General features: G+C 50.7%; 1 protein-coding gene and 1 long non-coding RNA gene across 2 annotated transcripts in view; both read right to left on the bottom strand.

Moving 5' to 3' along the window:
• Positions 1–6,696: 6,696 nt before the first annotated feature.
• Positions 6,697–9,503, bottom strand: LOC142666830 (uncharacterized). Its single transcript, XR_012851740.1, has 2 exons — positions 8,665–9,503; positions 6,697–7,266 (listed from the first exon to the last, which is right to left on the bottom strand). It is a non-coding gene; the product is annotated as an uncharacterized LOC142666830 (long non-coding RNA).
• A 1,439-nt stretch (positions 9,504–10,942) lies between these two features.
• CACNG5 (calcium voltage-gated channel auxiliary subunit gamma 5) overlaps positions 10,943–21,260 on the bottom strand; it is a 41,849-nt gene continuing 31,531 nt past the window's right edge. Inside the window, exons 5-6 of the mRNA XM_075846814.1 lie at positions 15,240–15,385; positions 10,943–12,238 (exon numbers count right to left, since the gene is read on the bottom strand). Coding sequence (XP_075702929.1) covers positions 11,981–12,238; positions 15,240–15,385 — 404 coding nt within the window. The 3' untranslated portion in view covers positions 10,943–11,980. The remainder of the gene's footprint in view (positions 12,239–15,239; positions 15,386–21,260) is intronic.

Here is a 21,260-nt window from a genome sequence, read left to right as displayed (position 1 = left end):
CAAACATGTCTCCTCCACACTGTACATACTCCTCTGCCCCCAACATGTCTCCTCCACCCTGTACATATTCCTCTGCCCCCAACATGTCTCCTCCACCCTGTACATACTCCTCTGCCCACAACATGTCTCCTCCACCCTGTACATACTCCTCTGCCCACAACATGTCTCCTCCACCCTGTACATACTCCTCTGCCCCCAACATGTCCCCTCCACACAGTACATACTCCTCTGCCCCCAACATGTCCCCTCCACACTGTACATACTCCTCTGCCCCCAACATGTCCCCTCCACACTGTACATACTCCTCTGCCCCCAACATGTCTCCTCCACCCTGTACATACTCATCTGCCCCCAACATGTCCCCTCCACACTGTACATACTCCTCTGCCCCAAACATGTCCCCTCCACCCTGTACATACTTCTCTGCCCCAAACATGTCCCCTCCACCCTGTACATACTCCTCTGCCCCCCAACTTCTCATATACACCCCATGTGCTCTCCACCCTGTATATACTCCTCTGCCACCAACTTCTCATATACTCCAACATGTCTCCTCCACCCTGTATATACTCCTCTGCCCCCAACATGTCTCCTCCACCCTGTACATACTTCTCTGCCCCAAACATGTCCCCTCCACCCTGTACATACTCCTCTGCCCCCCAACTTCTCATATACACCCCATGTGCTCTCCACCCTGTATATACTCCTCTGCCACCAACTTCTCATATACTCCAACATGCCTCCTCCACCCTGTACATACTCCTCTGCCCCCAACATGTCCCCTCCACACTGTACATACTCCTCTGCCCCCAACATGTCTCCTCCACCCTGTACATACTCCTCTGCCCCAACATGTCCCCTCCACACTGTACATACTCCTCTGCCCCCAACATGTCTCCTCCACCCTGTACATACTCATCTGCCCCCAACATGTCCCCTCCACACAGTACATACTCCTCTGCCCCAAACATGTCCCCTCCACCCTGTACATACTTCTCTGCCCCAAACATGTCCCCTCCACCCTGTACATACTCCTCTGCCCCCCAACTTCTCATATACACCCCATGTGCTCTCCACCCTGTATATACTCCTCTGCCACCAACTTCTCATATACTCCAACATGTCTCCTCCACCCTGTACATACTCCTCTGCCCCCAACATGTCTCCTCCACCCTGTACATACTCCTCTGCCCCCAACATGTCCCCTCCACCCTGTACATACTCCTCTGCCCCAAACATGTCTCCTCCACCCTGTACATACTCCTCTGCCCCAAACATGTCTCCTCCACCCTGTACATACTCCTCTGCCCCCAACATGTCTCCTCCACCCTGTACATACTCCTCTGCCCCCAACATGTCCCCTCCACCCTGTACATACTCCTCTGCCCCAAACATGTCCCCTCCACCCTGTACATACTCCTCTGCCCCCAACATGTCTCCTCCACCCTGTACATACTCCTCTGCCCACATGTCTCCTCCACCCTGTACATACTCCTCTGCCCACAACATGTCTCCTCCACCCTGTACATACTCCTCTGCCCCCAACATGTCCCCTCCACACAGTACATACTCCTCTGCCCCCAACATGTCCCCTCCACACTGTACATACTCCTCTGCCCCCAACATGTCCCCTCCACACTGTACATACTCCTCTGCCCCCAACATGTCTCCTCCACCCTGTACATACTCATCTGCCCCCAACATGTCTCCTCCACCCTGTACATACTTCTCTGCCCCAAACATGTCCCCTCCACCCTGTACATACTCCTCTGCCCCCCAACTTCTCATATACACCCCATGTGCTCTCCACCCTGTATATACTCCTCTGCCACCAACTTCTCATATACTCCAACATGTCTCCTCCACCCTGTACATACTCCTCTGCCCCCAACATGTCCCCTCCACACTGTACATACTCCTCTGCCCCCAACATGTCTCCTCCACCCTGTACATACTCATCTGCCCCCAACATGTCCCCTCCACACAGTACATACTCCTCTGCCCCAAACATGTCCCCTCCACCCTGTACATACTTCTCTGCCCCAAACATGTCCCCTCCACCCTGTACATACTCCTCTGCCCCCCAACTTCTCATATACACCCCATGTGCTCTCCACCCTGTATATACTCCTCTGCCACCAACTTCTCATATACTCCAACATGTCTCCTCCACCCTGTACATACTCCTCTGCCCCCAACATGTCTCCTCCACCCTGTACATACTCCTCTGCCCCCAACATGTCCCCTCCACCCTGTACATACTCCTCTGCCCCAAACATGTCTCCTCCACCCTGTACATACTCCTCTGCCCCAAACATGTCTCCTCCACCCTGTACATACTCCTCTGCCCCCAACATGTCTCCTCCACCCTGTACATACTCCTCTGCCCCCAACATGTCCCCTCCACCCTGTACATACTCCTCTGCCCCAAACATGTCCCCTCCACCCTGTACATACTCCTCTGCCCCCAACATGTCTCCTCCACCCTGTACATACTCCTCTGCCCACAACATGTCTCCTCCACCCTGTACATACTCCTCTGCCCACAACATGTCTCCTCCACCCTGTACATACTCCTCTGCCCCCAACATGTCCCCTCCACACAGTACATACTCCTCTGCCCCCAACATGTCCCCTCCACACTGTACATACTCCTCTGCCCCCAACATGTCCCCTCCACACTGTACATACTCCTCTGCCCCCAACATGTCTCCTCCACCCTGTACATACTCATCTGCCCCCAACATGTCCCCTCCACACTGTACATACTTCTCTGCCCCAAACATGTCCCCTCCACCCTGTACATACTCCTCTGCCCCCCAACTTCTCATATACACCCCATGTGCTCTCCACCCTGTATATACTCCTCTGCCACCAACTTCTCATATACTCCAACATGTCTCCTCCACCCTGTATATACTCCTCTGCCCCCAACATGTCTCCTCCACCCTGTACATACTTCTCTGCCCCAAACATGTCCCCTCCACCCTGTACATACTCCTCTGCCCCCCAACTTCTCATATACACCCCATGTGCTCTCCACCCTGTATATACTCCTCTGCCACCAACTTCTCATATACTCCAACATGTCTCCTCCACCCTGTACATACTCCTCTGCCCCCAACATGTCCCCTCCACACTGTACATACTCCTCTGCCCCCAACATGTCTCCTCCACCCTGTACATACTCCTCTGCCCCCAACATGTCTCCTCCACCCTGTACATACTCATCTGCCCCCATCATGTCTCCTCCACCCTGTACATACTCCTCTGCCCCAACATGTCTCCTCCACACTGTACATACTCCTCTGCCCCAAACATGTCTCCTCCACCCTGTACATACTCCTCTGCCCCCAACATGTCTCCTCCACCCTGTACATACTCCTCTGCCCCAACATGTCCCCTCCACCCTGTACATACTCCTCTGCCCCAAACATGTCTCCTCCACCCTGTACATACTCCTCTGCCCCCAACATGTCTCCTCCACCCTGTACATACTCCTCTGCCCCAACATGTCCCCTCCACCCTGTACATACTCCTCTGCCCCCAACATGTCCCCTCCACACTGTACATACTCCTCTGCCCCCAACATGTCCCCTCCACCCTGTACATACTCCTCTGCCCCCAACATGTCCCCTCCACCCTGTACATACTCCTCTGCCCCCAACATGTCCCCTCCACACTGTACATACTCTTCTGCCCCAAACATGTCTCCTCCACCCTGTACATACTCCTCTGCCCCCAACATGTCTCCTCCACCCTGTACATACTCCTCTGCCCCAAACATGTCCCCTCCACCCTGTACATACTTCTCTGCCCCAAACATGTCCCCTCCACCCTGTACATACTCCTCTGCCCCCCAACTTCTCATATACACCCCATGTGCTCTCCACCCTGTATATACTCCTCTGCCCCCAACTTCTCATATACTCCAACATGTCTCCTCCACCCTGTACATACTCCTCTGCCCCCAACATGTCTCCTCCACCCTGTACATACTCCTCTGCCCCAAACATGTCCCCTCCACCCTGTACATACTCCTCTGCCCCCCAACTTCTCATATACACCCCATGTGCTCTCCACCCTGTATATACTCCTCTGCCCCCAACTTCTCATATACCCCAACATGTCTCCTCCACCCTGTACATACTCCTCTGCCCCCCAACTTCTCATATACATAACTACCACTATAGCAGCCGTAGCAGCTATGGGGCCCGCGGCATGAGGGGGCCCGTGTCGCCCGCCGGCACGGGCCCCCACCATGGCCGGAGGCTCCGCTAGCAGCCGCTATGGCTGCTACAGCGCGACGCCACTTAACACTATGGCAGAACAGGGAGTTATCTCCCCGCTCTGCCATTAAACAAAAGACATGTATCCCCTCTCCACAGGATCTCCACAGGACATGTATCCCCTCTCCACAGGATCTCCACAGGACAGGGGATACATGTGTGATCGCTGGCATTGATAGGGAGAACGGGGGACTGAAAGTCCCCTGAACTTCTCCATGAGAAACCTCGGACTTCCGGGGTCTCTGTCGGCAGCTCAGTAGAAATGAATGGAGCGCCGGTCGTGCTTGTGCGCATGCGTGACCAGCGCTCCTTTCATTTTTATTGAGCTGCGCAGACGCCGGAAGTCACAGGTTAGTCATGGAGAACTTCAGGGGACTTTCGGTCCCCCGTTCTCCCTATCGCTGCCAGCGATCACACATGTATCCCCTATCCTGTGGAGAGGGGATACATGTCTTTTAGTAGGACACACTGTAGGACAGACTTTTTTGGGAGGGGGGACGCTGTATGGCGTTCACTACAGGGGGGTGCTGTATGGCGTTCCCTACAGGGGGGGCTGTACGGCGTTCTCTACAGGGGGGGCTGTATGGCGTTCCCTACAGGGGGGCTGTACGGCGTTCTCTACAGGGGGGGCTGTATGGCGTTCCCTACAGGGGGGGCTGTATGGCGTTCCCTACAGAGGGGGGCTGTATGGCGTTCTCTACAGGGGGGCTGTATGGCGTTAGGGGGAGCTCACTACATACAGATATATACAGCTCCCATAGAGCTACATTATTATGCTGCAGAATAAATTTGGAGCCTATCAGACGCCTCCCTGATGGTATTGCATGATGGATAAGTACCTGCCTGTATTTCTCAGCATTGAGGACACCATTAATCCGGACCAAGTCCCCAACTCCATTTGCTGAGATGCAGCCCCCAAACTTGCCAGGACCCTCCACCATCTTCACTGCTGCCTGCAGACCCTCATTATTGTACTGCTCTCCAGGACCCCTCACCATGCGTCACTGCTGCCTGCAGACCCTCATTATCGTACCGCTCTCCAGGACCCTCCACCATGTTTCACTGCTGTCTGCAGACCCTCATTATTGTACCGCTCTCCAGGACCCTCCACCATCTTCACTGCTGTCTGCAGACCCTCATTATTGTACCGCTCTCCAGGACCCTCCACCATCTTCACTGCTGCCTGCAGACCCTCATTATTGTACCGCTCTCCAGGACCCCTCACCATGCGTCACTGCTGCCTGCAGACCCTCATTATTGTACCGCTCTCCAGGACCCTCCACCATCTTCACTGCTGTCTGCAGACCCTCATTATTGTACCGCTCTCCAGGACCCTCCACCATCTTCACTGCTGCCTGCAGACCCTCATTATTGTACCGCTCTCCAGGACCCTCCACCATCTTCACTGCTGCCTGCAGACCCTCATTATTGTACCGCTCTCCAGGACCCTCCACCATCTTCACTGCTGCCTGCAGACCCTCATTATTGTACCGCTCTCCAGGACCCTCCACCATCTTCACTGCTGCCTGCAGACCCTCATTATTATACCGCTCGACAACCCTTCAGAGAACCAACTGCCTTTGGTTAGACCAAATATTCCACATTGTGACTCATCAGTAGAGAGCACCTGCCGCCAATTTTCTGCACCCTAGTTCCCATGTTTTTGTGCATAGTTTGAGTCTCTTCGCCTTGTTTCCACGTGGAATTTTTGGCTTTTTGGCCACAATTGTTCCATGGAGACCACCTCTGGCCGGACTCCTCCTCACACTAGATGGATGTACCAGGGTCCCACTGCTTTCTGCCAGTTCTGAGCTGATGGCACTGCTGGACATCTTCTGATTTTGAAGGGAAGTAAGAATGATGTGTCTTTGATCTGCTGCACGGTTTCCTGCGTCTATGATCCTCAACGTTGCCCGTGTCTTTCTGCTTCTTCAGAGCTTGAACAGCACATCTTGGAACTCCAGTCTGCTGTGAAATCTTTGCCTGGGAGAGACGTCGCTGATGCAGTAGATCTACCTTGTGTCTTGTTACTGTGCTCAGATTTGCCATGGTGGACCAGTGACATGAAACTGGCTTCCACAACCTCACCTTTGTAGCAGAGTTTGGCTGTTCCTCACTCAGTTTTAAGCCTCCTACACAGCTGTTTCTGTTACAGTTAATGACGATGTTCCACCTACATATAAAAATGATGATTATTGTCCCGTTTGGTAGAATTAGTTAGTCATACTCCCGACTATAATCCTACAAAATCCAGGTGTATATATATATATATATATATATATACACACATATATATACACACACACACACACACACGTTATTCACGGGGGACAACTGCGGTCAGTCGTAGAATCCCGCACCGTGTATTACACACACACACACACACACACACACACACACCTCATCATTCGTGGTTAAGACTTTAATCCAATGGCTGATAACAAATAATCAAAAATAAAACAACTTCATCCCACTGCAGACGATTAGAACTCCGCTGTGATACCAAATACAGTGACGATACTTTATTCCGGCACCTGATGATCCAGAGAGTTCAATAATCTGGCACTTGATGATCTAGAAACTTTAATACTCCAGAAAGTCTCATAATCCGGCACCTAATTGTCAAGAAAGTCTGATAATTCAGTACCTGAGGAATCCGAAAATCTGATAATCCTATACCTAATGATCCAGAAAATCTGATTATCAGGCACCTGATGATCCAGAAAGTCCAATAATCTGGAACCTTTCAGTTCTCCTTGATGCCGTTTTACAGGAATGTCACTGAACTCCTTGTTCTACTTTTTCACCGTGTTTTCTTCTTATTTTCATTATTTCAGACAAATAATAAGATAATGAACAGTTGTCTGATGTTTAGTTACACGTCACAGAACAGCGCCACAGACCTCGCGAGCGATACAACGGGACACGAAATGCAGAATATCAGCCGATACTCAAGAGAAAATGATGAAAAGTTACCCTGCAAAGAAATGAGAGAATCTAGAACATCTTCCTAATTATCCACGAACAGTGCATTATGGGATCACAGCAAAATGGCAAACACAGTGCTGACACAGACCGCAGAATGGTGGGTGCAGCTCTGGATGTTACTGGAGTATACATGATATAATAGCACAATAGTGAGTGCAGCCCTGGATGGATCCAGATCGCGGTGAAGATGGTGGATGGAGTTTCAGGTTGGAGATGATGTATCAGGTTAGAGATGGCGTATCAAGTTGGATGGAGTTTCAAGTTGGAGATGGTAGATGAGGTTGGAGACTGTTGATGGATTTTCAGATTGGAGATGGCGGATCAGGTTGGAGATGGTGGATCAGGTTGGAGATCGTGGATCAGGTTGGAGATGGTGGATGGAAATTCAAGTTGGAGAAGATGGATGGAGGCTCAGGTTGGTGATGGTGGATGAGGTTGGAGATGGTGGATGAGGTTGGAGATGGTGGATGAGGTTGGAGATGGTGGATGAGGTTGGAGATGGTGGATGAGGTTGGAGATGGTGGATGAGGTTGGAGATGGTGGATGAGGTTGGAGATGGTGGATGAGGTTGGAGATGGTGGATGAGGTTGCATACGGTGGATGAGGTTGAGATGGTGGATGAGGTTGGAGATGGTGGATCAGGTTGGAGAAGGTAGATGAGGTTGGAGATGGTGGATCAGGTTGGAGATGGTGGATCAGGTTGGAGATGATGGATCAGGTTGGTGATGGTGGATGGAGGTTCAAGTTGGAGAAGATGGATGGAGGCTCAGGTTGGTGTTGGTGGATCAGGTTGGAGATGGTGGATGAAGGGTCAGGTTGGAGAAGGTGGATCAATTTGGTGATGGTGGATGGAGGTTCAAGTTGGAGATGATGGATGGAGGTTCAGGTTGGAGATTCAGGTTGGAGATGGTAGATCAGGTTGGAGAAGGTGGATCAGTTTGGTGATGGTGACTGGAGGTTTAGGTTGGAGACGATGGATGGAGGTTCAAGTTACAGATGTGGATCAGGTTGGAGACAGTGGATTGAGTTTTAGGCTGGAAATTATGGATCAGGTTGGAGATGGTGGATGGAGGTTCAGGTTGGAAATGGTGGATAAGGATCCAGGTTGAAGATGCTGGATCAGGTTGGAGACGTGGTTTAAGGTTCAGATTGGAGATGGTGGATCAGGATTGAGATGGTGGATGAAGGTTCAGGTTGGATATGGTGAATCAGGGTGGATACGGTGGATGGAGTTAAAGGTTGAAGACAGTGGATCTGGCTGAGACAGTGGATCAGTTTGGAGATGGTGGATGGAGGTTCAGGTTAAAGATGGTGGATCAGGTTGAAGGGTTATAATGGTGTAGCTGTTGGTGGTTGAGGTGCTGGTTGGCACACTTTGCATGCTTACTCCTAGGGGTGTCAGCAAACACCTTAACTTCAGGGATCATGTATGTTCTTGACACAGGATACACTCCTGAGCATGAACTCATCTCATATATCCTAGTCGTTTCTTTGCAGTCGTTCTGAATTTGCTCTTTCCTTCGCTCCATTTGGCAGATGCCGCGTCCGGCTGTTGTTGCTGCGGTAAATGACTATGACACTAGTCTACGAGTAAAGCTCTTCCTCCAGGTGGACATTTATCGACACTTGACCCTGGAGGGCGTCACATGCCACATGGGATTTTTATCAACTCTCACAGTACAACACTTTGCATTATCTTGACTTTGAGTCCATAAATCTCTGTTCCTATAAACTCTGTGGTTTCTTGTACAGTACATGGATATACACCCTCCCAGAGAGCTATAACATAGGACGACTACGTGGAGGCGGTGGTGGTAGAAAAGTGGATGTTTTCACTAATTGTATGAAGTCTCATCAATTGTCTCCCTTAACCTTTGATTCAACCAAGAAGTAACCACAGAACAACGTTAGAGCATAACCATGTATGAAAACAATGTATGACATGACAAGACATGAGAACGAGACCACGTATGAAGACATGAGATCGAGACCACGTATGAAGACATGAGAACGAGACCACGTATGAAGACATGAGTACGTGACCACGTATGAAGACATGAGAACGAGACCACGTATGAAGACATGAGATCATGACCACGTATGAAGACATGAGTACGAGACCACGTATGAAGACATGAGTACGTGACCACGTATGAAGACATGAGAACGAGACCACGTATGAAGACATGAGAACGTGGGAATAGATAGAAAAATAGGAATTTCCCTCTGGCGCATCCTTCGTTGGAAAAAGTTGATTTCATTCAAGGAAGGCGATTCAGGCTAAAAACGGACTTTATTCAGGTACAATTACAACAAAAAAAGTCTGGAGATGGGGCTGATCTCTTCCTCAGGTGTACGAGTCTCTGAGGAATTAACAAGGAGGCAAGTACCGGGTCAGATTGGCAGGTCAAGAAAAAGGTGTATAGAAATAATGAGTTTAAACCTTATGTGTTAAAATAGAATTACTTGTGTCTTATATTTGTCCAAAGGTTTCAATATATTAATATCCAATAATAAGAATATTTATAAAAGACAAGCAGCCTGTCATTTCAGGAATAGGATGCAATAAATAGATTCTAAAATGACACCGAATATATTCAGATATCAAAACATCACTTATAATATGAAAGAGATCAAATCATTCATTTATCTTGCGGTTAAACATCTGTGTAATGAGAGGAGATCGGCATCTTTATCATCATATTATAGGCCTGTATTTTTATTATCAGAGTCTCCAGACACTGCACATAGTCTCCAGACACTGCACATAGAGTCTCCAGATACTGCACATAGAGTCTCCAGACACTGCACATAGAGTCTCCAGACACTGCACATAGAGTCTCCAGACACTGCACATAGAGTCTCCAGACACTGCACATAGAGTCTCCAGACACTGCACATAGAGTCTCCAGACACTGCACATAGTCTCCAGACACTGCACATAGAGTCTCCAGACACTGCACATAGAGTCTCCAGACACTGCACATAGAGTCTCCAGACACTGCACATAGAGTCTCCAGACACTGCACATAGAGTCTCCAGACACTGCACATAGAGTCTCCAGGCACTGCACATAGAGTCTCCAGACACTGCACATAGAGTCTCCAGACACTGCACATAGAGTCTCCAGACACTGCACATAGAGTCTCCAGACACTGCACATAGAGTCTCCAGACACTGCACATAGAGTCTCCAGACACTGCACATAGAGTCTCCAGACACTGCACATAGAGTCTCCAGACACTGCACATAGAGTCTCCAGACACTGCACATAGAGTCTCCAGACACTGCACATAGAGTCTCCAGACACTGCACATAGAGTCTCCAGGCACTGCACATAGAGTCTCCAGACACTGCACATAGAGTCTCCAGACACTGCACATAGAGTCTCCAGACACTGCACATAGAGTCTCCAGACACTGCACATAGAGTCTCCAGACACTGCACATAGAGTCTCCAGACACTGCACATAGAGTCTCCAGACACTGCACATAGAGTCTCCAGACACTGCACATAGAGTCTCCAGACACTGCACATAGAGTCTCCAGGCACTGCACATAGAGTCTCCAGAATAAAGTCTGTTTTTAGCCTGAATCGCCTTCCTTGAATGAAATCAACTTTTTCCAACGAAGGATGCGCCAGAGGGAAATTCCTATTTTTCTATCTATTCCCATTAAAACATCGACCCGGTCTACAGCCCTGAATTGGATCCCCGGCCGCACCTGAACTATAGCGGTCTCTGCTATTAAGGATTAGTTCCTTCATTCCACGCAACTATGGATGTTATGCTCCTAGCCTAACTCCATAAGGTGAGCACAAATTGGTACTTTCAACAGACCTATACCTCCATTGGTTCATGCACTATTGCGCGCTTTGCATTTTTTCTTATGTATTTCTGACATGAGAACGTGAGCACGTATGAAGACATAAAATCACAACCACGTATGAAGACATAAAATCGCAACCACGTATGAACACACGAGTGCAAGACCACGTATGAACACACGAGTGCAAGACCACGTATGAAGACATGAGATCGCGACCACGTATGAAGACATGAGATCGCAACCACGTATGAACACACGAGTGCAAGACCACGTATGAAGACACGAGATCTCGACCACGTATGAAGACACGAGAACACGACCACGTATGAAGACACGAGATCGCCACCACGTATGATGACATGAGATCACGACCACGTATGATGACATGAGATCACGACCACGTATGATGACATGAGATCGCGACCACGTATGATGACATGAGATCGCAACCACATATGATAACATGAGAATGGGATCACATATGACATGAAAACGGGATCACGTATGACGACATGAGAACATATCATGCCACTATGGGACCATGAGGTCCAAACAGCACATTCCCAGCCGTACTGTGTGTATAATATGCACTATTGGATTACATCAACTCTACCAGCCAATGAGCTTCAAGTCACGTTGGACTGATGCTTCGGCCATGACAGACCATCTACTGAACAGAGCGTGACTAACCTACTGAGGGGCACATGAGCTGCTACGACCCTGTCCAGGCGTATATATATCTCTGCAAGGTACTGATTGAGACTAGGCTCCACGTAGAGATCAGGGGCGCCATGAGTGGACTATAGGACACATGACGCAGTTGACATGTCCTGCAGAACACTGTGCAGCCTTCAAGGTTGGGTCAAGGTCAATATCTCAACAAGGCGACGAGGACATCTGGTCATAATCGGGGCATTTGAGTAGCGCTGGGTAGTTGGAGTTCATCGGCAGAGAGGCCTCACTGGAGATGTCCGAGGGGCTCCGTCCTCTGACCCACGCCTCCGGATGCAGGAATTGACCGGAGTAATCGGAGCAGTTGCTGAGCCGCGGTCGGTAGTATCCCGGGTGGGGTCTGTAGGCGTCTTCTGCTGTGTATCTCTTCATGAACAGATAGACGGACATCACCCCCGCACTCTGTAGAAGACACGCTGGTTATTATAGCATCACGGCCAGCACATGCTTATAACACTATGGTCGGGTGGCAATCATCACCCTCATCATCCTCCTCATCATCATCCATATCACACAGCTCATGGAGTGGAATCACCACTGGCCCCATCATCTGCCCCTACTCCAGGGAGGTAAAGAAGAGTGTGACCCTAAGTGGCTGGCGGGCACAATATACATTTACACAAAGAGAGGCTGTCTGCAACAGCCAAGCCCAATTTCCCAGCCACCACAATGGATAAAATAAATAACTTTTATTCAGCTACGTATAGCTCGGACAGACCACATGAAATGAATTTAAAATTGTCAGCAGCCGAGGACCGGGCACACATATGTGTCATCTGATTCAACAGACACATATAGTATTAGACGTAGGATTATCAGTGTTTCTCCCTATCCAGTTAGAATTGATAAGCAACAGTAGGTCCGGTCGGCGGCCGTGTTTAAAACACTAGCAGCCCCCCCGACATGTTTCGCTACTAAGTAGCGTCCTCAGGGGTCCACGGGGCTAATGGCGGCGCGAAATGAAACTGATCCTGATATAGATACGCCGGATGACATATTAGGAGGTGTGTCAGGCCCAATAGCCAATAGCAGCGGGAGAGACACAGCGAACTCTCAGCTGTATCCAGCCGGCGTATGGACAGCAGAGTAAGATAGTCAAATTGCAGACGGGAGGTGGCGCATGCGTATAGGAACAAAGGGAGAACTTAGTGATTTCACCCTAGTTCAGATCGCGACTTTACAAGGGAGTCGTTAGCGCATGTGCAGATAAGCCACATACCGACATAGCGCCAGAGAGGTGCACTCTGGCCGCTAACATCCCAAAACAACCCACGATCACATCACCTGTCATCACCTTATTATTGGCGTTACTTGGCCCGCACTCATCAAAGGGCACCGGCCGATACTGACGGCAATATAGTAATATGAAGGGGCTATAGATAGATAATTAAGTTGTAGCCGATGAATGCAGAGGTCAGGAGATGAGCCCATAAGGAAGAGACCACTCAATGTCTCGTCCCCACATTATCCCGAGTGAACACCTGAAGGACGGTTATATTACCGCATTCAGAATCGGGGCAGCAAGGAGCCATATGTTATTACCAAACAATGAACATCTACACTATGTTATAAAGGGTATACTTATAGTGAAGCAGACATAGGGGGTCACCTCCAATATATAGATATATACACTGGATAGCACACTGGTTCCCCATAGAAGAAGAGTCATTCACGGCTCGAGAGTCCCCCAGAGGTCCCCACTTGCGGTTACGCTATATTTCCCAACGCTACTACAGGATCAAATAAGGAATATATATAATGTATAAATTACAATAATCCGCCGCCATCACATGGTCAAAACCGTAATGAAAATAAATCAACACATCAACTAGTCTAACCACTTACTTACAAGCGGCTATCTCTTTATTTGAAAGAATTCTCTACAATTGTGTAAGGAATACAGAAAATGACGGGCAGGTGGTATTCTAGTTTTCAGTAGATTTTAACATATATATACACACATATTGCTCTACAGTGGTCCAATAGTATAGACAGGGACAACAGTGAGAGAGAAATTCTGTGTCCAACTGTAGAGTCAAAGAAAAGCACTAAAGGTAAAACCCTCGTTCAGACCTGAGGGGGACATGGTATTTAGTCGATGGATCCATCTCGCTTCCTCTTGCAAGAGTTTACGGTCCAGATTGCCCGCTCTGGGGCCCATTTTGATTTGAGTGATGCCCCAAAATTTAAGCAGCTTAGGGTTACCTCCATGAAATTTTACAATATGTCTCGTAAGGGTGGTATCCTCATTACAAGTCACTGCACTCATATGCCTAGATACACGTCTCCTCAACTCCTGAATGGTCTTACCCACATATAGCTTAGGACAGGGACACCTGGCGACATAAACTACCCCACTGCTCTGGCAGTTCAGAAACTGCTCTATTCGATAGGACTTCCCATCGACAGGATTAGAAAAGTTCTTAACAGTCGGCATTAGGGGGCAGAAGGAACATCTGCCACATGTGGATGAAAACCCTTCAGTGATGATTTAAGCCAAGTTGAGGGAGTGTTGGATTGTCTGGAGTAATGACTATGTACCAGGAACTCCCGTAAATTCCTACCCCTCCGATAGGTAACACTCGGATTAGCCATCACTGCATCCCTGAGATCAGGGTCAGCAGTGAGGATGGCCCAGTGTCTGTGTAGGACTTGTACAACTTGGGGAGAACAAACGTCATACGTGCCAATACATCGAATGACATCGGATGACCCCGCTTTAGTATTTATGTTATTACCCTTGTTTGACAATAGGTCACTCCTATCAGAAGCCCTTGCTCTAGCATATGCCCTATGCAATTTGACTATCTTACTCTGCTGTCCATACGCCGGCTGGATACAGCTGAGAGTTCGCTGTGTCTCTCCCGCTGCTATTGGCTATTGGGCCTGACACACCTCCTAATATGTCATCCGGCGTATCTATATCAGGATCAGTTTCATTTCGCGCCGCCATTAGCCCCGTGGACCCCTGAGGACGCTACTTAGTAGCGAAACATGTCGGGGGGGCTGCTAGTGTTTTAAACACGGCCGCCGACCGGACCTACTGTTGCTTATCAATTCTAACTGGATAGGGAGAAACACTGATAATCCTACGTCTAATACTATATGTGTCTGTTGAATCAGATGACACATATGTGTGCCCGGTCCTCGGCTGCTGACAATTTTAAATTCATTTCATGTGGTCTGTCCGAGCTATACGTAGCTGAATAAAAGTTATTTATTTTATCCATTGTGGTGGCTGGGAAATTGGGCTTGGCTGTTGCAGACAGCCTCTCTTTGTGTAAATACTCCAGGGAGGTGACTCATGGCGGTGCTGTGGATACCAGTCTACAGTCCATGGTTTATAGGGACTGAGATGACGTGAGCACAGGATGAGCGGCGCCCCAGAATATCCCTCAGTTACCTCTGTCAGGAGGAAGGATATTGCTGCGAATGCGAAGGACCAGCCGTACTTGTAGGTGAAGTAAGTCTCTGAGTCCTTCGTCCGGTTTAGAATCTCATCGTTGATGCTGGAAATGTAGAGGACCAGACCGACCACCAACGAGAGACCTGCGGGGGCAAAAGACAGGCCTGTGAGCAAAGAGCCGCACTGCAGGAGTCCTGGGGGAGGGGTTATGCTATTTATGAGGAGTCCTGGGGGAGGGGTTACGGTATTCATGAGGGGTCCTGGGAGAGGGGTTACTGTATTCATGAGGAGTCCTGGGAGAGGGGTTACGGTATTCATGAGGGGTCCTGGGAGAGGGGTTACTGTATTCATGAGGAGTCCTGGGAGAGGGGTTACGGTATTCATGAGGGGTCCTGGGAGAGGGGTTACTGTATTCATGAGGAGTCCTGGGAGAGGGGTTACGGTATTCATGAGGGGTCCTGGGAGAGGGGTTACTGTATTCATGAGGAGTCCTGGGAGAGGGGTTACGGTATTCATGAGGGGTCCTGGGGGAGGGGTTATGCTATTTATGAGGAGTCCTGGGGGAGGGGTTACGGTATTCATGAGGAGTCCTGGGAGAGGGGTTACGGTATTCATGAGGGGTCCTGGGGGAGGGGTTACGGTATTCATGAGGGGTCCTGGGAGAGGGGTTACTGTATTCATGAGGGGTCCTGGGAGAGGGGTTACTGTATTCATGAGGAGTCCTGGGAGAGGGGTTACGGTATTCATGAGGGGTCCTGGGGGAGGGGTTACTGTATTCATGAGGAGTCCTGGGGGAGGGGTTACGGTATTCATGAGGGGTCCTGGGGGAGGGGTTACGGTATTCATGAGGAGTCCTGGGAGAGGGGTTACTGTATTCATGAGGGGTCCTGGGAGAGGGGTTACTGTATTCATGAGGAGTCCTGGGAGAGGGGTTACGGTATTCATGAGGGGTCCTGGGGGAGGGGTTATGCTATTTATGAGGAGTCCTGGGGGAGGGGTTACGGTATTCATGAGGAGTCCTGGGAGAGGGGTTACGGTATTCATGAGGGGTCCTGGGGGAGGGGTTACGGTATTCATGAGGGGTCCTGGGAGAGGGGTTACGGTATTCATGAGGGGTCCTGGGAGAGGGGTTACTGTATTCATGAGGAGTCCTGGGAGAGGGGTTACGGTATTCATGAGGGGTCCTGGGGGAGGGGTTATGTTATTTATGAGGGGTCCTGGCGGACGGGCCATGCTATTTATGAGGAGTCCTGGGGGAGGGGTTACGGTATTCATGAGGGGTCCTGGGAGAGGGGTTACGGTATTCATGAGGGGTCCTGGGAGAGGGGTTACGGTATTCATGAGGGGTCCTGGGGGAGGGGTTATGTTATTTATGAGGGGTCCTGGCGGACGGGCCATGCTATTTATGAGGAGTCCTGGGGGAGGGGTTACGGTATTAATGAGGGGTCCTGGGAGAGGGGTTACGGTATTCATGAGGGGTCCTGGGAGAGGGGTTACTGTATTCATGAGGAGTCCTGGGAGAGGGGTTACGGTATTCATGAGGGGTCCTGGGGGAGGGGTTACGGTATTCATGAGGGGTCCTGGGAGAGGGGTTACTGTATTCATGAGGAGTCCTGGGAGAGGGGTTACGGTATTCATGAGGGGTCCTGGGAGAGGGGTTACGGTATTCATGAGGGGTCCTGGGAGAAGGGTTACGGTATTCATGAGGGGTCCTGGGGGAGGGGTTATGTTATTTATGAGGGGTCCTGGCGGACGGGCCATGCTATTTATGAGGAGTCCTGGGGGAGGGGTTACGGTATTCATGAGGGGTCCTGGGAGAGGGGTTACGGTATTCATGAGGGGTCCTGGGAGAGGGGTTACGGTATTCATGAGGGGTCCTGGGGGAGGGGTTATGTTATTTATGAGGGGTCCTGGCGGACGGGTCATGCTATTTATGAGGAGTCCTGGGGGAGGGGTTACGGTATTAATGAGGGGTCTTTGTAGAGTTGTGGAAATCTCGCTATGATGATCTGATCCCCGGGATCCCAGCAGATGCCGACACTGAGAGGTTTTCATTTTGATTCAGTGTTTATTAATTCTCCCAGAATCCCTTGCATTGTAAGAAATCCACAACTGTGCTAATCCCAGATTACAGGAGGAAACATCAGATTATGAGAAGATAACCTGCAGTAATAACATTGTATGCACACTCCTCTCCTGACATACTCTGTGCTGCTGGAGATCCTGCTCCTCCCACATGATCAGCACACTCCTCTCCTGACATACTCTGTGCTGCTGGAGATCCTGCTCCTCCCACATGATCAGCACACTCCTCTCCTGACATACTCTGTGCTGCTGGAGATCCTGCTCCCCCCACATGATCAGCACACTCCTCTCCTGACATACTCTGTGCTGCTGGAGATCCTGCTCCCCCCACATGATCAGCACACTCCTCTCCTGACATACTCTGTGCTGCTGGAGATCCTGCTCCCCCCACATGATCAGCACACTCCTCTCCTGACATACTCTGTGCTGCTGGAGATCCTGCTCCTCCCACATAATCAGCACACTCCTCTCCTGACATACTCTGTGCTGCTGGAGATCCTGCTCCTCCCACATGATCAGCACACTCCTCTCCTGACATACTCTGTGCTGCTGGAGTTCCTGCTCCCCCCACATGATCAGCACACTCCTCTCCTGACATACTCTGTGCTGCTGGAGATCCTGCTCCTCCCACATGATCAGCACACTCCTCTCCTGACATACTCTGTGCTGCTGGAGTTCCTGCTCCCCCCACATGATCAGCACACTCCTCTCCTGACATACTCTGTGCTGCTGGAGTTCCTGCTCCCCCCACATGATCAGCACACTCCTCTCCTGACATACTCTGTGCTGCTGGAGATCCTGCTCCCCCCACATGATCAGCACACTCCTCTCCTGACATACTCTGTGCTGCTGGAGATCCTGCTCCCCCCACATGATCAGCACACTCCTCTCCTGACATACTCTGTGCTGCTGGAGTTCCTGCTCCTCCCACATGATCAGCACACTCCTCTGCTGACATACTCTGTGCTGCTGGAGATCCTGCTCCTCCCACATGATCAGCACACTCCTCTCCTGACATACTCTGTGCTGCTGGAGTTCCTGCTCCTCCCACATGATCAGCACACTCCTCTCCTGACATACTCTGTGCTGCTGGAGATCCTGCTCCCCCCACATGATCAGCACACTCCTCTCCTGACATACTCTGTGCTGCTGGAGTTCCTGCTCCTCCCACATGATCAGCACACTCCTCTGCTGACATACTCTGTGCTGCTGGAGATCCTGCTCCTCCCACATAATCAGCACACTCCTCTCCTGACATACTCTGTGCTGCTGGAGATCCTACTCCTCCCACATGATCAGTACACTCCTCTCCTGACATACTCTGTGCTGCTGGAGATCCTGCTCCTCCCACATAATCAGCACACTCCTCTCCTGACATACTCTGTGCTGCTGGAGATCCTGCTCCTCCCACATGATCAGCACACTCCTCTCCTGACATACTCTGTGCTGCTGGAGATCCTGCTCCTCCCACATGATCAGCACACTCCTCTCCTGACATACTCTGTGCTGCTGGAGATCCTGCTCCTCCCACATAATCAGCACACTCCTCTCCTGACATACTCTGTGCTGCTGGAGATCCTGCTCCTTCCACTATGTAACTCTCAGCCTGTCACCTCCCACATGATCAGCACAATCCTCTCCTGACATACTCTGTGCTGCTGGGGATCCTGCTCGTTCCACTATGTAACTCTCAGCCTGTGACCTCCCACATGATCAGCTCACTCCTCTCCTGACATACTCTGTGCTGCTGGCGATCCTGCTCCTGCCACTATGTAACTCTCAGCCTGTGACCTCCCACATGATCAGCACACTCCTCTCCTGACATACTCTGTGCTGCTGGCGATCCTGCTCCTTCCACTATGTAACTCTCAGCCTGTGACCTCCCACATGATCAGCACACTCCTCTCCTGACATACTCTGTGCTGCTGGCGATCCTGCTCCTTCCACTATGTAACTCTCAGCCTGTCCACTCCCACATGATCAGCACACTCCTCTCCTGACATACTCTGTGCTGCTGGAGATCCTGCACCTTCCATTATGTAACTCTCAGCCTGTGACCTCCCTCCACATGATCAGCACACTCCTCTCCTGACATACTCTGTGCTGCTGGGGATCCTGCTCCTTCCACTATGTAACTCTCTGCCTGTCCACTCCCACATGATCAGCACACTCCTCTCCTGACATACTCTGTGCTGCTGGAGATCCTGCTCCTCCCACATAATCAGCACACTCCTCTCCTGACATACTCTGTGCTGCTGGAGATCCTGCTCCTCCCACATGATCAGCACACTCCTCTCCTGACATACTCTGTGCTGCTGGAGATCCTGCTCCTCCCACATGATCAGCACACTCCTCTCCTGACATACTCTGTGCTGCTGGAGATCCTGCTCCTTCCACTATGTAACTCTCAGCCTGTCACCTCCCATATGATCAGCACACTCCTCTCCTGACATACTCTGTGCTGCTGGAGATCCTGCTCCTCCCACTATGTAACTCTCAGCCTGTCACCTCCCACATGATCAGCACAATCCTCTCCTGACATACTCTGTGCTGCTGGGGATCCTGCTCCTTCCACTATGTAACTCTCAGCCTGTGACCTCCCACATGATCAGCTCACTCCTCTCCTGACATACTCTGTGCTGCTGGCGATCCTGCTCCTGCCACTATGTAACTCTCAGCCTGTCACCTCCCACATGATCAGCACACTCCTCTCCTGACATACTCTGTGCTGCTGGCGATCCTGCTCCTTCCACTATGTAACTCTCAGAATGTCACCTCCCACATGATCAGCACACTCCTCTCCTGACATACTCTGTGCTGCTGGCGATCCTGCTCCTTCCACTATGTAACTCTCAGCCTGTGACCTCCCTCCACATGATCAGCACACTCCTCTCCTGACATACTCTGTGCTGCTGGGGATCCTGCTCCTTCCACTATGTAACTCTCTGCCTGTCCACTCCCACATGATCAGCACACTCCTCTCCTGACATACTCTGTGCTGCTGGAGATCCTGCTCCTCCCACATAATCAGCACACTCCTCTCCTGACATACTCTGTGCTGCTGGAGATCCTGCTCCTCCCACATGATCAGCACACTCCTCTCCTGACATACTCTGTGCTGCTGGAGATCCTGCTCCCCCCACATGATCAGCACACTCCTCTCCTGACATACTCTGTGCTGCTGGAGATCCTGCTCCCCCCACATGATCAGCACACTCCTCTCCTGACATACTCTGTGCTGCTGGAGTTCCTGCTCCTCCCACATGATCAGCACACTCCTCTGCTGACATACTCTGTGCTGCTGGAGATCCTGCTCCTCCCACATGATCAGCACACTCCTCTCCTGACATACTCTGTGCTGCTGGAGTTCCTGCTCCTCCCACATGATCAGCACACTCCTCTCCTGACATACTCTGTGCTGCTGGAGATCCTGCTCCCCCCACATGATCAGCACACTCCTCTCCTGACATACTCTGTGCTGCTGGAGTTCCTGCTCCTCCCACATGATCAGCACACTCCTCTGCTGACATACTCTGTGCTGCTGGAGATCCTGCTCCTCCCACATAATCAGCACACTCCTCTCCTGACATACTCTGTGCTGCTGGAGATCCTACTCCTCCCACATGATCAGTACACTCCTCTCCTGACATACTCTGTGCTGCTGGAGATCCTGCTCCTCCCACATAATCAGCACACTCCTCTCCTGACATACTCTGTGCTGCTGGAGATCCTGCTCCTCCCACATAATCAGCACACTCCCCTCCTGACATACTCTGTGCTGCTGGAGATCCTGCTCCTCCCACATGATCAGCACACTCCTCTCCTGACATACTCTGTGCTGCTGGAGATCCTGCTCCTCCCACATGATCAGCACACTCCTCTCCTGACATACTCTGTGCTGCTGGAGATCCTGCTCCTCCCACATAATCAGCA

Source organism: Rhinoderma darwinii, chromosome 13 (genome assembly GCF_050947455.1).
Source record: "Rhinoderma darwinii isolate aRhiDar2 chromosome 13, aRhiDar2.hap1, whole genome shotgun sequence".
NCBI classification, from domain to species: domain Eukaryota; kingdom Metazoa; phylum Chordata; class Amphibia; order Anura; family Rhinodermatidae; genus Rhinoderma; species Rhinoderma darwinii.
The sequence above is the reverse complement of the archived record's forward strand: the minus strand, read 5'-3'. Positions and strand labels throughout refer to the sequence as shown.